Source organism: Oncorhynchus mykiss, chromosome 1, assembly GCF_057628025.1.
Source record: "Oncorhynchus mykiss isolate SJ-2025 chromosome 1, ASM5762802v1, whole genome shotgun sequence".
Classification (NCBI taxonomy): Eukaryota; Metazoa; Chordata; class Actinopteri; order Salmoniformes; family Salmonidae; genus Oncorhynchus; species Oncorhynchus mykiss.
Genome location: NC_143022.1, coordinates 2406983 through 2425307, shown reverse-complemented (window position 1 = coordinate 2425307; position 18325 = coordinate 2406983). Strand labels below are relative to the sequence as shown.

General features: G+C 41.6%; 2 protein-coding genes across 6 annotated transcripts in view; one reads left to right on the top strand and one right to left on the bottom strand.

Annotated features, from left to right (window-relative positions):
* Window positions 1-6303, top strand: part of atp1b1a (ATPase Na+/K+ transporting subunit beta 1a) — a 32827-nt gene extending 26524 nt beyond the window's left edge. Inside the window, exons 5-6 of the mRNA XM_036979818.2 lie at window positions 3311-3394; window positions 3700-6303. Coding sequence (XP_036835713.2) covers window positions 3311-3394; window positions 3700-3960 — 345 coding nt within the window. The 3' untranslated portion in view covers window positions 3961-6303. The remainder of the gene's footprint in view (window positions 1-3310; window positions 3395-3699) is intronic.
* A 3-nt stretch (window positions 6304-6306) lies between these two features.
* The window catches only part of nme7 (NME/NM23 family member 7), a 115932-nt gene continuing 103913 nt past the window's right edge, over window positions 6307-18325 (bottom strand). For 4 of the 5 annotated variants that reach the window (XM_036940834.2, XM_090184740.1, XM_036941823.2 and 1 more), the window contains 2 exons: window positions 17267-17374; window positions 6307-6407 (listed from right to left, as the gene is read on the bottom strand). In XM_036940834.2, coding sequence (XP_036796729.2) covers window positions 6375-6407; window positions 17267-17374 — 141 coding nt within the window. In that variant the 3' untranslated portion in view covers window positions 6307-6374. 5 annotated transcript variants of the gene reach the window in all.

The window sequence follows — 18325 nt, the reverse complement described above, 5'->3', positions numbered from 1 at the left end:
GTCTATCTGGGTTAGGCTAATACAATAATGCTGTTGGGTCTATCTGGGTTAGGCTAATACAATAATGCTGTTGGGTCTATCTGGGTTAGGCTAATACAATAATGCTGTTGGGTCTATCTGGGTTAGGCTAATACAATAATGCTGTTGGGTCTATCTGGGTTAGGCTAATACAATAATGCTGTTGGGTCTATCTGGGTTAGGCTAATACAATAATGCTGTTGGGTCTATCTGGGTTAGGCTAATACAATAATGCTGTTGGGTCTATCTGGGTTAGGCTAATACAATAATGCTGTTGGGTCTATCTGGGTTAGGCTAATACAATAATGCTGTTGGGTCTATCTGGGTTAGGCTAATACAATAATGCTGTTGGGTCTATCTGGGTTAGGCTAATACAATAATGCTGTTGGGTCTATCTGGGTTAGGCTAATACAATAATGCTGTTGGGTCTATCTGGGTTAGGCTAATACAATAATGCTGTTGGGTCTATCTGGGTTAGGCTAATACAATAATGCTGTTGGGTCTATCTGGGTTAGGCTAATACAATAATGCTGTTGGGTCTATCTGGGTTAGGCTAATACAATAATGCTGTTGGGTCTATCTGGGTTAGGCTAATACAATAATGCTGTTGGGTCTATCTGGGTTAGGCTAATACAATAATGCTGTTGGGTCTATCTGGGTTAGGCTAATACAATAATGCTGTTGGGTCTATCTGGGTTAGGCTAATACAATAATGCTGTTGGGTCTATCTGGGTTAGGCTAATACAATAATGCTGTTGGGTCTGTCTGGGTTAGGCTAATACAATAATGCTGTTGGGTCTATCTGGGTTAGGCTAATACAATAATGCTGTTGGGTCTGTCTGGGTTAGGCTAATACAATAATGCTGTTGGGTCTGTCTGGGTTAGGCTAATACAATAATGCTGTTGGGTCTGTCTGGGTTAGGCTAATACAATAATGCTGTTGGGTCTGTCTGGGTTAGGCTAATACAATAATGCTGTTGGGTCTGTCTGGGTTAGGCTAATACAATAATGCTGTTGGGTCTATCTGGGTTAGGCTAATACAATAATGCTGTTGGGTCTATCTGGGTTAGGCTAATACAATAATGCTGTTGGGTCTATCTGGGTTAGGCTAATACAATAATGCTGTTGGGTCTATCTGGGTTAGGCTAATACAATAATGCTGTTGGGTCTATCTGGGTTAGGCTAATACAATAATGCTGTTGGGTCTATCTGGGTTAGGCTAATACAATAATGCTGTTGGGTCTATCTGGGTTAGGCTAATACAATAATGCTGTTGGGTCTATCTGGGTTAGGCTAATACAATAATGCTGTTGGGTCTATCTGGGTTAGGCTAATACAATAATGCTGTTGGGTCTGTCTGGGTTAGGCTAATACAATAATGCTGTTGGGTCTGTCTGGGTTAGGCTAATACAATAATGCTGTTGGGTCTGTCTGGGTTAGGCTAATACAATAATGCTGTTGGGTCTGTCTGGGTTAGGCTAATACAATAATGCTGTTGGGTCTGTCTGGGTTAGGCTAATACAATAATGCTGTTGGGTCTATCTGGGTTAGGCTAATACAATAATGCTGTTGGGTCTATCTGGGTTAGGCTAATACAATAATGCTGTTGGGTCTATCTGGGTTAGGCTAATACAATAATGCTGTTGGGTCTATCTGGGTTAGGCTAATACAATAATGCTGTTGGGTCTATCTGGGTTAGGCTAATACAATAATGCTGTTGGGTCTATCTGGGTTAGGCTAATACAATAATGCTGTTGGGTCTATCTGGGTTAGGCTAATACAATAATGCTGTTGGGTCTATCTGGGTTAGGCTAATACAATAATGCTGTTGGGTCTATCTGGGTTAGGCTAATACAATAATGCTGTTGGGTCTATCTGGGTTAGGCTAATACAATAATGCTGTTGGGTCTATCTGGGTTAGGCTAATACAATAATGCTGTTGGGTCTATCTGGGTTAGGCTAATACAATAATGCTGTTGGGTCTATCTGGGTTAGGCTAATACAATAATGCTGTTGGGTCTATCTGGGTTAGGCTAATACAATAATGCTGTTGGGTCTATCTGGGTTAGGCTAATACAATAATGCTGTTGGGTCTATCTGGGTTAGGCTAATACAATAATGCTGTTGGGTCTATCTGGGTTAGGCTAATACAATAATGCTGTTGGGTCTATCTGGGTTAGGCTAATACAATAATGCTGTTGGGTCTATCTGGGTTAGGCTAATACAATAATGCTGTTGGGTCTATCTGGGTTAGGCTAATACAATAATGCTGTTGGGTCTATCTGGGTTAGGCTAATACAATAATGCTGTTGGGTCTATCTGGGTTAGGCTAATACAATAATGCTGTTGGGTCTATCTGGGTTAGGCTAATACGATAATGCTATTGGGTCTGTCTGGGTTAGGTTAAGGTGATAATGCTGATTGGCCTGTCTGGGTTAGGTTAAGGTGATAATGCTGATGGTCTGTCTCGGTTAGGTTAAGGTGATAATGCTGATCGGTCTGTCAGGGTTAGGTTAATACGATAATGCTGATCGGTCTGTCAGGGTTAGGTTAATACGATAATGCTGATTGGTCTGTCAGGGTTAGGTTAATACGATAATACTGATTGGTCTGTCAGGGTTAGGTTAAGGTGATAATGCTGATCGGTCTGTCTGGGTTAGGCTAACATGATAATGCTGATCGGTCTGTCGGTTAGGCTAACATGATAATGCTGATGGGTCTGTCTGTGATAGGTTAATATGATAATGCTGTTTGGTCTGTCTGTGATAGGTTAATATGATAATGCTGATTGGTCTGTCTGTGATAGGTTAAGGTGATAATGCTGATTGGTCTGTCTGTGATAGGTTAATATGATAATGCTGATTGGTCTGTCTGTGATAGGTTAAGGTGATAATGCTGATTGGTCTGTCTGTGATAGGTTAAGGTGATAATGCTGATTGGTCTGTCTGTGATAGGTTAATATGATAATGCTGATTGGTCTGGCTGTGATAGGTTAAGGTGATAATGCTGATTGGTCTGTCAATGTGATAGGTAAATATGATAATCCTGATTGGTCTGGCTGTGATAGGTTAAGATGATAATGCTGATTGGTCTGTCTGTGATAGGTTAATATGATAATGCTGATTGGTCTGTCTGTGATAGGTTAATATGATAATGCTGATTGGTCTGTCTGTGATAGGTTAAGGTGATAATGCTGATTGGTCTGTCTGTGATAGGTTAATATGATAATGCTGATTGGTCTGTCTGTGATAGGTTAAGGTGATAATGCTGATTGGTCTGGGTTTTGTTTCAGCCTCCAACCAACAATGCCTCCGTCCCTGAAGCCGGCCAGAGCAGAGTCCAGACCAACGTTATCCCCATCCACTGTCAGAACAAGGTACGCCTCGCACGGGACTGGGAAGCATATCATAAAGACAACATCCAAAATGGCACCCTTTCCCCGATATAGTGCACTGTCATTTTGACCAGGGCCAATAGGGTTCTGGTCAAAAGGGTGCCATTTCTGATACAACCATACAATGAACTTGTTGTTCCCTTACATCACGCTGTCAGGGATAAATGCTATGCTTGTTCTCTGCATGTGTTTTTAGTCCTGCTAGATGTAGGCTATATTCAATTGTAATATAGAACTAGTTTATACCTTAGGAAAAAGATCCAACACTGTGATATCATTCTCCACAGAGAGAGGAGGATGCTAGCAAGATTGGTGAGATCAAGTACTATGGCATGGGCATGGGGTTCCCCCTCCAGTACTACCCCTACTATGGCAAGCTGCTGCACCCCAACTACCTACAGCCTCTGGTGGCCATCCAGTTTACCAACCTCACCTTCAACGAGGAGCTGCGTCTTGAGTGCAAAGTGTATGGAGCGAACATTGACTACAGCGAGAAAGATCGCTACCAAGGACGATTTGACGTTAAGTTCACCATCAGCAATTTATGACCTCAGAAAAACACACTGTTATCTTCCCACATTTCAAAACAAGATGATTTAGAAGAAAAAAAAAAGTTATATTAAAAACACGACTAGTCTTGGAACAAACTTTCATAATATACGGGACCTAGAGTCAATCTGTGTACACTACACTGGCTTTTCTGCATAATGTCTAGGGTTAGAATGTACACTACACTGGCTTCCTGCATAATGTCTAGGGTTAGAATGTACTTTACAGGAAGAGTAGCAATAGCAACATATTTATTCTACTGTAAATGAGAAGTCCCTGAGCCATGGGACATGTTCATCTCTTACTGTAAATTGCAATTCCACTACTGATATGTAGCGAGCAGTGTTTCTGTCTGTCCTCCTAAGTATTCTGCCTAATGTGGTTTCTATATATGTTTGGAGTGTCCAGTACAGTAGTGGCATACAGTGGTCCTTTCCAAGCCATGTTGTAATTTCTGTTGTCTTATGTCAGTAAGCTTTAGTGGTCCAAGGTGTGTTTGTGTTTTAATGTGAGTGTGTGGATATGTGTTAATGTGCTCTTACTAACTGAAAATGCTGGCATGGTACGCTCTGATCTCCAAGTCTGTCAGTAAACGGATGCACTCCCCGGAATGCTTTTCCTGTGTCTTTTTGAGTTGATTGTGGGACAATATTTCTACATTACTATTTTTCTTTTAGCATCAACTTTAATATGGGACAGAGGGTTTAATGAAATGTCTTGTTTGATACTCCTCTCTCTGTTCAATGCTTCTCCTCCTCCTCCTCTCTCTGTTCAATGCTTCTCCTCCTCCCTATGTTCAATGCTTCTCCTCCTCCTCTCTATGTTCAATGCTTCTCCTCCTCTCTCTATGTTCAATGCTTCTCCTCCTCCTCCTCTCTATGTTCAATGCTTCTCCTCCTCTCTCTGTTCAATGCTTCTCCTCCTCTCTATGTTCAATGCTTCTCCTCCTCTCTCTGTTCAATGCTTCTCCTCCTCCTCTCTCTATGTTCAATGCTTCTCCTCCTCCTCTCTATGTTCAATGCTTCTCCTCCTCCCTATGTTCAATGCTTCTCCTCCTCCCTATGTTCAATACTTCTCCTCCTCCTCTCTATGTTCAAATCTTCTCCTCCTCCTCCTCTCTATGTTCAATGCTTCTCCTCCTCCTCTCTCTATGTTCAATGCTTCTCCTCCTCCTCCTCCTCCTCTCTATGTTCAATGCTTCTCCTCCTCTCTATGTTCAATGCTTCTCCTCCTCTCTCTATGTTCAATGCTTCTCCTCCTCCTCTATGTTCAATGCCTCTCCTCCTTCTCCTCTCTATGTTCAATGCCTCTCCTCCTCCTCATGTTCAATGCTTCTCCTCCTCCTCCTCTCTATGTTCAATGCTTCTCCTCCTCCTCTCTCTATGTTCAATGCTTCTCCTCCTCCTCCTCCTCCTCTCTATGTTCAATGCTTCTCCTCCTCTCTATGTTCAATGCTTCTCCTCCTCTCTCTATGTTCAATGCTTCTCCTCCTCCTCTATGTTCAATGCCTCTCCTCCTTCTCCTCTCTATGTTCAATGCCTCTCCTCCTCCTCATGTTCAATGCTTCTCCTCCTCCTCCTCTCTATGTTCAATGCTTCTCCTCCTCCTCTCTCTATGTTCAATGCTTCTCCTCCTCCTCCTCCTCCTCTCTATGTTCAATGCTTCTCCTCCTCTCTATGTTCAATGCTTCTCCTCCTCTCTCTATGTTCAATGCTTCTCCTCCTCCTCTATGTTCAATGCCTCTCCTCCTTCTCCTCTCTATGTTCAAGGCCTCTCCTCCTCCTCATGTTCAATGCTTCTCCTCCTCCTCCTCTCTATGTTCAATGCTTCTCCTCCTCCTCTCTATGTTCAATGCTTCTCCTCCTCCTCCTCTCTATGTTCAATGCTTCTCCTCCTCCTCCTCTCTATGTTCAATGCTTCTCCTCCTCCTCCTGCATGTAGTCTAGAACAGTGTTCTGTGTGTCCATCAGCAGGCAGGGAAGACTATCTTCCTTCCTCCTCCATGGAAACACTGACAGCAACTCTTTGTTTTTTTAAAACCAACCCTTTTATTTGCTGGAGACATCACATGACGCGGTGTAACTGTCTAATGAAGTCATTTTCATGGTGGAAGAGTTTTATATTTATGCAGTTGTACAATTTTTTTTTTTCCCGCAGGAAAAAGTGTAATGTATGGATCCGATACCAAAGTCGCTGGTCAAAAAGTTAGAATATCAGAAGCAATGCAGTACCCTGTGTAATAGGAGGTTTTGTTGGTGTAAAAGTGATCAATGTTGAACATCCAGACACTCGTCAGGAGTCCATCTGGGTAAGACCTTAAAGACAAATAAATTGAGAAATTATCCTGTGGTCAATGTCTCTTTTATTTCAATACATACTCATAGAAATGGAATGTGCATTTGTGTAATAATCTTCATCCATCCAAAATCTTGAAGAAATATTGGACCTGTTGAAAGGGAAAATGAACAATTATGAATCTCTGAAAAATGACTAAATTCTCCTGAAATCCTAGTTTAGAAACAGGCTTACTGTAACTAAAATATGACATTGATAGATAGCTTTTTAAAATTATGCGGCCTATCCCAGACAGCATATGCTTAGGTTGAGTTATAGTAGAATAGTAGTAGTAAGAAGTAGGGAGAACGTGCATTTCATGGCTTATGAAAGTGTTGAATAACGTGTTGACAGCGCTGAGTAACAACGTGTTGACAGCGCTGAGTAACAACGCGTTGACAGTGAGGAGTAACAACGTGTTGACAGTGCTGAGTAACAACGTGAAGAGTAACAACGTGTTGACAGTGAGGAGTAACAACGTGTTGACAGTGCTGAGTAACAACGTGTTGACAGCGCTGAGTAACAACGCGTTGACAGCGCTGAGTAACAACGTGTTGACAGTGAGGAGTAACAACGTGTTGACAGTGCTGAGTAACAACGTGTTGACAGCGCTGAGTAACAACGTGTTGACAGTGAGGAGTAACAACGTGTTGACAGTGCTGAGTAACAACGTGTTGACAGCGCTGAGTAACAACGCGTTGACAGTGAGGAGTAACAACGTGTTGACAGTGTGAGTAACAACGTGTTGACAGTGAGGAGTAACAACGTGTTGACAGTGAGGAGTAACAACGTGTTGACAGTGCTGAGTAACAACGTGTTGACAGTGTGAGTAACAACGTGATGAGTAACAACGTGTTGACAGTGCTGAGTAACAACGTGTTGACAGTGATGAGTAACAACGTGTTGACAGTGCTGAGTAACAACGTGATGAGTAACAACGTGTTGACAGTACTGAGTAACAACGTGAAGAGTAACAACGTGTTGACAGCGCTGAGTAACAACGTGAAGACAGCACTGAGTAACAACGTGAAGAGTAACAACGTGTTGACAGTGCTGAGTAACAACGTGTTGACAGTGATGAGTAACGTGTTGACAGTGAAGAGTAACAACGTGTTGACAGTAGTGAGTAACAACGTGCTGACAGTGCTGAGTAACAACGTGTTGAGTAACAACGTGTTGACAGTGAATAGTAACAACGTGTTGACAGTGAAGAGTAACAACGTGTTGACAGTAGTGAGTAACAACGTGCTGACAGTGCTGAGTAACAACGTGTTGAGTAACAACGTGTTGACAGTGCAGAGTAACAACGTGTTGACAGTGCAGAGTAACAACGTGTTGACAGTGAAGAGTAACAACGTGTTGACAGTGAATAGTAACAACGTGTTGACAGTGAATAGTAACAACGTGTTGACAGTGCTGAGTAACAACGTGTTGACAGCACTAAGTAACAACGTGTTGACAGTGCTGAGTAACAACGTGATGAGTAACAACGTGTTGACAGTGCTGAGTAACAACGTGAAGAGTAACAACGTGTTGACAGTGCTGAGTAACAACGTGAAGAGTAACAACGTGATGACAGCGCTGAGTAACAACGTGAAGAGTAACAACGTGTTGACAGCGCTGAGTAACAACGTGCTGACAGTGCTGAGTAACAACGTGATGAGTGACAACGTGTTGACAGTGATGAGTAACAACGTGAAGAGTAACAACGTGTTGACAGTGCTGAGTAACAACGTGTTGACAGTGCTGAGTAACAACGTGAAGAGTAACAACGTGTTGACAGCGCTGAGTAACAACGTGTTGACAGTGATGAGTAACAGCGTGTTGACAGTGATGAGTAACAACGTGTTGACAGTGATGAGTAACAACGTGTTGACAGTGATGAGCAACAACGTGATGAGTAACAACGTGTTGACAGCGCTGAGTAACAACGTGTTGACAGTGATGAGTAACAACGTGTTGACAGTGATGAGTAACAACGTGATGAGTAACAACGTGTTGACAGCGCTGAGCAACAACGTGATGAGTAACAACGTGTTGACAGCGCTGAGTAACAACGTGTTGGTCAGTGATGAGTAACAACGTGTTGACAGTGATGACTAACAACGTGTTGGTCAGTGATGAGTAACAACGTGTTGACAGAAATGAGTAACAACGTGTTGACAGTGATGAGTAACAACGTGTTGACAGTGATGAGTAACAACGTGTTGACAGTGCTGAGTAACAACGTGTTGACAGCAATGAGTAACAAGTAGACAGGACTATAGCAGTAGACAGGACTATAACAGTATGTTAGACAGGACTATAGCAGTATGTTATGTTAGACAGGACTATAGCAGTAGACAGGACTATAGCAGTATGTTAGACAGGACTATAGCAGTATGTTAGACAGGACTATAGCAGTATGTTAGACAGGACTATAGCAGTAGACAGGACTATAGCAGTATGTTAGACAGGACTATAGCAGTATGTTAGACAGGACTATAGCAGTATGTTAGACAGGACTATAGCAGTATGTTAGACAGGACTATAGCAGTATGTTAGACAGGACTATAGCAGTAGACAGGACTATAGCAGTAGACAGGACTATAGCAGTATGTTAGACAGGACTATAGCAGTATGTTAGACAGGACTATAGCAGTATGTTAGACAGGACTATAGCAGTATGTTAGACAGGACTATAGCAGTAGACAGGACTATAGCAGTATGTTAGACAGGACTATAGCAGTAGACAGGACTATAGCAGTAGACAGGACTATAGCAGTATGTTAGACAGGACTATAGCAGTAGACAGGACTATAGCAGTATGTTAGACAGGACTATAGCAGTAGACAGGACTATAGCAGTATGTTAGACAGGACTATAGCAGTAGACAGGACTATAGCAGTATGTTAGACAGGACTATAGCAGTAGACAGGACTATAGCAGTATGTTAGACAGGACTATAGCAGTATGTTAGACAGGACTATCGCAGTAGACAGGACTATCGCAGTAGACAGGACTATAGCAGTATGTTATGTTAGACAGGACTATAGCAGTATGTTAGACAGGACTATAGCAGTAGACAGGACTATATCAGTATGTTATGTTAGACAGGACTATAGCAGTAGACAGGACTATAGCAGTAGACAGGACTATAGCAGTATGTTAGACAGGACTATAGCAGTATGTTAGACAGGACTATAGCAGTATGTTAGACAGGACTATAGCAGTATGTTAGACAGGACTATAGCAGTATGTTAGACAGGACTATAGCAGTAGACAGGACTATAGCAGTAGACAGGACTATATCAGTATGTTATGTTAGACAGGACTATAGCAGTAGACAGGACTATAGCAGTAGACAGGACTATAGCAGTAGACAGGACTATAGCAGTATGTTAGACAGAACTATAGCAGCATGTTATGTTAGACAGGACTATAGCAGTAGACAGGACTATAGCAGAAGACAGGACTATAGCAGTATGTTAGACAGGACTATAGCAGTAGACAGGACTATAGCAGCATGTTATGTTAGACAGGACTATAGCAGTAGACAGGACTATAGCAGAAGACAGGACTATAGCAGTATGTTAGACAGGACTATAGCAGTAGACAGGACTATAGCAGTATGTTATGTTAGACAGGACTATAGCAGTATGTTATGTTAGACAGGACTATAGCAGTATGTTAGACAGGACTATAGCAGTAGACAGGACTATAGCAGTATGTTATGTTAGACAGGACTATAGCAGTATGTTAGACAGGACTATAGCAGTATGTTAGACAGGACTATAGCAGTATGTTAGACAGGACTATAGCAGTATGTTAGACAGGACTATAGCAGTATGTTATGTTAGACAGGACTATAGCAGTATGTTATGTTAGACAGGACTATAGCAGTATGTTAGACAGGACTATAGCAGTAGACAGGACTATAGCAGTAGACAGGACTATAGCAGTATGTTATGTTAGACAGGACTATAGCAGTATGTTAGACAGGACTATAGCAGTATGTTATGTTAGACAGGACTATAGCAGTATGTTATGTTAGACAGGACTATAGCAGTATGTTAGACAGGACTATAGCAGTAGACAGGACTATAGCAGTAGACAGGACTATAGCAGTAGACAGGACTATAGCAGAAGACAGGACTATAGCAGTATGTTATGTTAGACAGGACTATAGCAGTATGTTAGACAGGACTATAGCAGTATGTTATGTTAGACAGGACTATAGCAGTATGTTATGTTAGACAGGACTATAGCAGTATGTTAGACAGGACTATAGCAGTAGACAGGACTATAGCAGTATGTTAGACAGGACTATAGCAGAAGACAGGACTATAGCAGTATGTTATGTTAGACAGGACTATAGCAGTATGTTATGTTAGACAGGACTATAGCAGTATGTTAGACAGGACTATAGCAGTAGACAGGACTATAGCAGTAGACAGGACTATAGCAGTATGTTATGTTAGACAGGACTATAGCAGTATGTTAGACAGGACTATAGCAGTAGACAGGACTATAGCAGTAGACAGGACTATAGCAGTAGACAGGACTATAGCAGTAGACAGGACTATAGCAGTATGTTAGACAGGACTATAGCAGTAGACAGGACTATAGCAGTATGTTATGTTAGACAGGACTATAGCAGTATGTTATGTTAGACAGGACTATAGCAGTATGTTAGACAGGACTATAGCAGTAGACAGGACTATAGCAGCATGTTATGTTAGACAGGACTATAGCAGTAGACAGGACTATAGCAGTATGTTATGTTAGACAGGACTATAGCAGTATGTTAGACAGGACTATAGCAGTAGACAGGACTATAGCAGTATGTTAGACAGGACTATAGCAGTATGTTATGTTAGAAAGGACTATATCAGTATGTTATGTTAGACAGGACTATAGCAGTAGACAGGACTATAGCAGTATGTTAGACAGGACTATAGCAGTATGTTATGTTAGACAGGACTATAGCAGTATGTTAGACAGGACTATAACAGTATGTTAGACAGGACTATAGCAGTATGTTATGTTAGACAGGACTATAGCAGTAGACAGGACTATAGCAGTATGTTAGACAGGACTATAGCAGTATGTTAGACAGGACTATAGCAGTATGTTATGTTAGACAGGACTATATCAGTATGTTATGTTAGACAGGACTATAGCAGTAGACAGGACTATAGCAGTAGACAGGACTATAGCAGTATGTTAGACAGGACTATAGCAGTAGACAGGACTATAGCAGTATGTTATGTTAGACAGAACTATAGCAGTATGTTAGACAGGACTATAGCAGTATGTTATGTTAGACAGGACTATAGCAGTATGTTATGTTAGACAGGACTATAGCAGTATGTTAGACAGGACTATAGCAGTAGACAGGACTATAGCAGTATGTTATGTTAGACAGGACTATAGCAGTATGTTAGACAGGACTATAGCAGTATGTTAGACGGGACTATAGCAGTAGACAGGACTATAGCAGTATGTTAGACGGGACTATAGCAGTAGACAGGACTATAGCAGTATGTTAGACGGGACTATAGCAGTATGTTAGACAGGACTATAGCAGTATGTTAGACAGGACTATAGCAGTAGACAGGACTATAGCAGTATGTTAGACGGGACTATAGCAGTATGTTAGACAGGACTATAGCAGTAGACAGGACTATAGCAGTATGTTAGACAGGACTATAGCAGTAGACAGGACTATAGCAGTATGTTAGACAGGACTATAGCAGTATGTTAGACAGGACTATAGCAGTAGACAGGACTATAGCAGTAGACAGGACTATAGCAGTATGTTAGACAGAACTATAGCAGTATGTTAGACAGGACTATAGCAGTATGTTAGACAGGACTATAGCAGTATGTTAGACAGGACTATAGCAGTATGTTATGTTAGACAGGACTATAGCAGTAGACAGGACTATAGCAGTAGACAGGACTATAGCAGTATGTTAGACAGGACTATAGCAGTAGACAGGACTATAGCAGTAGACAGGACTATAGCAGTATGTTAGACAGGACTATAGCAGTAGACAGGACTATAGCAGTATGTTAGACAGGACTATAGCAGTAGACAGGACTATAGCAGTATGTTAGACAGGACTATAGCAGTAGACAGGACTATAGCAGTATGTTAGACAGGACTATAGCAGTAGACAGGACTATAGCAGTATGTTATGTTAGACAGGACTATAGCAGTATGTTAGACAGGACTATAGCAGTATGTTAGACAGGACTATAGCAGTAGACAGGACTATAGCAGTAGACAGGACTATAGCAGTATGTTAGACAGGACTATAGCAGTATGTTAGACAGGACTATAGCAGTATGTTATGTTAGACAGGACTATAGCAGTATGTTAGACAGGACTATAGCAGTATGTTAGACAGGACTATAGCAGTATGTTATGTTAGACAGGACTATAGCAGTATGTTATGTTAGACAGGACTATAGCAGTAGACAGGACTATAGCAGTAGACAGGACTATAGCAGTATGTTATGTTAGACAGAACTATAGCAGTATGTTAGACAGGACTATAGCAGTAGACAGGACTATAGCAGTATGTTAGACGGGACTATAGCAGTATGTTAGACAGGACTATAGCAGTAGACAGGACTATAGCAGTATGTTAGACAGGACTATAGCAGTAGACAGGACTATAGCAGTATGTTATGTTAGACAGGACTATAGCAGTATGTTAGACAGGACTATAGCAGTATGTTATGTTAGACAGGACTATAGCAGTAGACAGGACTATAGCAGAAGACAGGACTATAGCAGTATGTTAGACAGGACTATAGCAGTAGACAGGACTATAGCAGAAGACAGGACTATATCAGTATGTTAGACAGGACTATAGCAGTATGTTAGACAGGACTATAGCAGTATGTTATGTTAGACAGGACTATAGCAGTATGTTATGTTAGACAGGACTATAGCAGTATGTTATGTTAGACAGGACTATAGCAGTATGTTAGACAGGACTATAGCAGTAGACAGGACTATAGCAGCATGTTATGTTAGACAGGACTATAGCAGTATGTTATGTTAGACAGGACTATAGCAGTATGTTAGACAGGACTATAGCAGTAGACAGGACTATAGCAGTAGACAGGACTATAGCAGTATGTTATGTTAGACAGGACTATAGCAGTATGTTAGACAGGACTATAGCAGTATGTTAGACAGGACTATAGCAGTAGACAGGACTATAGCAGTATGTTAGACAGGACTATAGCAGTATGTTATGTTAGACAGGACTATATCAGTATGTTATGTTAGACAGGACTATAGCAGTAGACAGGACTATAGCAGTATGTTAGACAGGACTATAGCAGTATGTTAGACAGGACTATAGCAGTATGTTAGACAGGACTATAACAGTATGTTAGACAGGACTATAGCAGTATGTTATGTTAGACAGGACTATAGCAGTAGACAGGACTATAGCAGTATGTTAGACAGGACTATAGCAGTATGTTAGACAGGACTATAGCAGTATGTTAGACAGGACTATAGCAGTATGTTAGACAGGACTATAGCAGTATGTTATGTTAGACAGGACTATATCAGTATGTTATGTTAGACAGGACTATAGCAGTAGACAGGACTATAGCAGTAGACAGGACTATAGCAGTATGTTATGTTAGACAGAACTATAGCAGTATGTTAGACAGGACTATAGCAGTAGACAGGACTATAGCAGTATGTTAGACAGGACTATAGCAGTATGTTATGTTAGACAGGACTATAGCAGTATGTTATGTTAGACAGGACTATAGCAGTATGTTAGACAGGACTATAGCAGTATGTTATGTTAGACAGGACTATAGCAGTATGTTAGACAGGACTATAGCAGTAGACAGGACTATAGCAGTATGTTAGACGGGACTATAGCAGTATGTTAGACAGGACTATAGCAGTATGTTAGACAGGACTATAGCAGTAGACAGGACTATAGCAGTATGTTAGACGGGACTATAGCAGTATGTTAGACAGGACTATAGCAGTAGACAGGACTATAGCAGTATGTTAGACAGGACTATAGCAGTAGACAGGACTATAGCAGTAGACAGGACTATAGCAGTATGTTATGTTAGACAGGACTATAGCAGTATGTTAGACAGGACTATAGCAGTATGTTAGACGGGACTATAGCAGTAGACAGGACTATAGCAGTATGTTAGACGGGACTATAGCAGTAGACAGGACTATAGCAGTATGTTAGACGGGACTATAGCAGTATGTTAGACAGGACTATAGCAGTATGTTAGACAGGACTATAGCAGTAGACAGGACTATAGCAGTATGTTAGACAGGACTATAGCAGTATGTTAGACAGGACTATAGCAGTAGACAGGACTATAGCAGTAGACAGGACTATAGCAGTATGTTAGACAGAACTATAGCAGTATGTTAGACAGGACTATAGCAGTATGTTAGACAGGACTATAGCAGTATGTTAGACAGGACTATAGCAGTAGACAGGACTATAGCAGTAGACAGGACTATAGCAGTATGTTAGACAGGACTATAGCAGTAGACAGGACTATAGCAGTATGTTAGACAGGACTATAGCAGTAGACAGGACTATAGCAGTATGTTAGACAGGACTATAGCAGTAGACAGGACTATAGCAGTATGTTAGACAGGACTATAGCAGTAGACAGGACTATAGCAGTATGTTAGACAGGACTATAGCAGTAGACAGGACTATAGCAGTATGTTATGTTAGACAGGACTATAGCAGTATGTTAGACAGGACTATAGCAGTATGTTAGACAGGACTATAGCAGTAGACAGGACTATAGCAGTAGACAGGACTATAGCAGTATGTTAGACAGGACTATAGCAGTATGTTAGACAGGACTATAGCAGTATGTTATGTTAGACAGGACTATAGCAGTATGTTAGACAGGACTATAGCAGTAGACAGGACTATAGCAGTAGACAGGACTATAGCAGTATGTTATGTTAGACAGAACTATAGCAGTATGTTAGACAGGACTATAGCAGTAGACAGGACTATAGCAGTATGTTAGACGGGACTATAGCAGTATGTTATGTTAGACAGGACTATATCAGTATGTTAGACAGGACTATAGCAGTAGACAGGACTATAGCAGTATGTTAGACGGGACTATAGCAGTATGTTAGACAGGACTATAGCAGTATGTTAGACAGGACTATAGCAGTAGACAGGACTATAGCAGTATGTTAGACAGGACTATAGCAGTAGACAGGACTATAGCAGTATGTTATGTTAGACAGGACTATAGCAGTATGTTAGACAGGACTATAGCAGTATGTTAGACAGGACTATAGCAGTATGTTATGTTAGACAGGACTATAGCAGTATGTTATGTTAGACAGGACTATAGCAGTATGTTATGTTAGACAGGACTATAGCAGTATGTTAGACAGGACTATAGCAGTAGACAGGACTATAGCAGTAGACAGGACTATAGCAGTAGACAGGACTATAGCAGTATGTTAGACAGGACTATAGCAGTATGTTAGACAGGACTATAGCAGTATGTTATGTTAGACAGGACTATAGCAGTAGACAGGACTATAGCAGTAGACAGGACTATAGCAGTATGTTATGTTAGACAGAACTATAGCAGTATGTTAGACAGGACTATAGCAGTAGACAGGACTATAGCAGTATGTTAGACGGGACTATAGCAGTATGTTAGACAGGACTATAGCAGTAGACAGGACTATAGCAGTATGTTAGACAGGACTATAGCAGTAGACAGGACTATAGCAGTATGTTATGTTAGACAGGACTATAGCAGTATGTTAGACAGGACTATAGCAGTATGTTAGACAGGACTATAGCAGTATGTTATGTTAGACAGGACTATAGCAGTATGTTAGACAGGACTATAGCAGTATGTTAGACAGGACTATAGCAGTAGACAGGACTATAGCAGTAGACAGGACTATAGCAGTAGACAGGACTATAGCAGTATGTTAGACAGGACTATAGCAGTATGTTAGACAGGACTATAGCAGTAGACAGGACTATAGCAGTAGACAGGACTATAGCAGTATGTTAGACAGGACTATAGCAGTAGACAGGACTATAGCAGAAGACAGGACTATAGCAGTATGTTATGTTAGACAGGACTATAGCAGTATGTTAGACAGGACTATAGCAGTATGTTATGTTAGACAGGACTATAGCAGTATGTTAGACAGAACTATAGCAGTATGTTAGACAGGACTATAGCAGTATGTTATGTTAGACAGGACTATAGCAGTATGTTAGACAGGACTATAGCAGTAGACCAGTAGACAGGACTATAGCAGTGCGTGACTGTTTCCAGTCCAGTGTAGTGGTCCTCTCCGCTCCGTTCTGGGCCAAAGTGGTCCGTCTGGGCCCTGGAATGTGTTAGGCAGCTCAGCTCAGCCAGTCACCAGGCTAATGATTAACAAGGAGCCATTTGTCCCTAGCCTGGCTGCTCTGCTCGCTGCTCAACAGATCAGGAGCTCTGCTCTCTCTCTCCCTCCCCAACAATGACGTCCAACAGGTCAGACCCCCCCCCCCCTCCCTGCCCTACTAAACAATAGGTTTGTTTCTAAATGCCCTGCTATTCTTTCCCAGTGGGATCTGTAGCGTAGCGGCTCGGCCCACAGACTGGAGTCATGAGACTGTCCTGCTGTTGCTGCTTTAGTCTATATCCCAAATGGCACCCTATTCCGTATATAGTGCACTACTTTAGACCAGGGCCTATAGGGCCCATAGTGCACTATGTAGGGAATAAGGTGCCATTTGGGACCTAGGTCCATTCTGTTCCTGGTCTGGTCACTGTGAGATACAAACAGCAGTCTGAATGGACATCAATGCTACTCCTCTTCTTATGAGCTTCAGTGCTAAACAGATGAATGGTTGTGGGTTTTAAGAGCTACTCTTAAATACTAATGTGTGGATGAATGAGATGCCAGTGTGTATGTACCTCCAGTATCCCGTCTTCGGGGAGGTCAGTGCAGTGGACAGCATTCTGAACTTTGGTTTTACCATACAGAGCTCTTAACGAGTCGGGACGAAGATGACGAGCAATCTCCTGGGAAACAGAAAAATACATTTGTTAGCATTGATAGGAAATAAACAGTGTGTTCCTGTGAACATGGAGGGGGTTAATTTCTAGATTACTGAAATTAGAGGGAGTATGCCAACATCGAGACATTTCAAGTCCAATTAAGGCCAAACGTAATGTTTCTTCTTCCTCGTCTCCTTTATGCTGTTTGTTCATTTTATCAGAGGAACACTAGCCAGGGATGGTTCCCCCCCAGTACGATTCAGTCTAGTTAATTCAAACACAACCACTAATCTGCTCTTCTTCTTTCAGAAAAGACAAGGAAAAAAGCCTCAATAGTACTGTTTGTCCATCTTGAGATGCCGTAGCCAGTATTCACTTCCTCAAAATAGTCAGAATTAATCTGCGACAACTCAAGAAGTCTGTCATTTATTTAGACTTTTTTTTGGCCAAAGAGATCTTAGTTGCGCAATGTTGCATATAACTAAGATGTTTGGTGCAGTATTTCTCAAGTTAAAAAATTTGCATTAAAACGATTAGTCTTTTGTTGAATGATAACAAACACTTATTTGAAGAATCCCTACTGTTGACCAATCAGGAAGGAGCGTAGACTTCGGCTTGCCTCCGGATTTTTTTCTCTCTTCACGAACAGACAAAATAAAACCTTGCCAAAAACCAAAACTAACAAAAACCGCCAACAAAATGTCTTCATAATTTGTTGTTCCAAACTATTTGGGACGGGAAGCATGCAGACACCTTAAGAAAGAGAGAAAGCACTCCCAATGAGCGACAACATGCTTCACATTCTAATGGTTTGCTCTCCCTCTAAAGACAGGAACCAGTGCTCCCGAGTGGCTCAGCGGTCTAAGGCACTGCATTTCAGTGCAAGAGGTGTCACTGCAGTCCCTGGTTCCAGGCTACATCACATCCGGATGAGATTGGGAGTCCCATAGGGTGGCGCACAATTGGCCCAGCGCT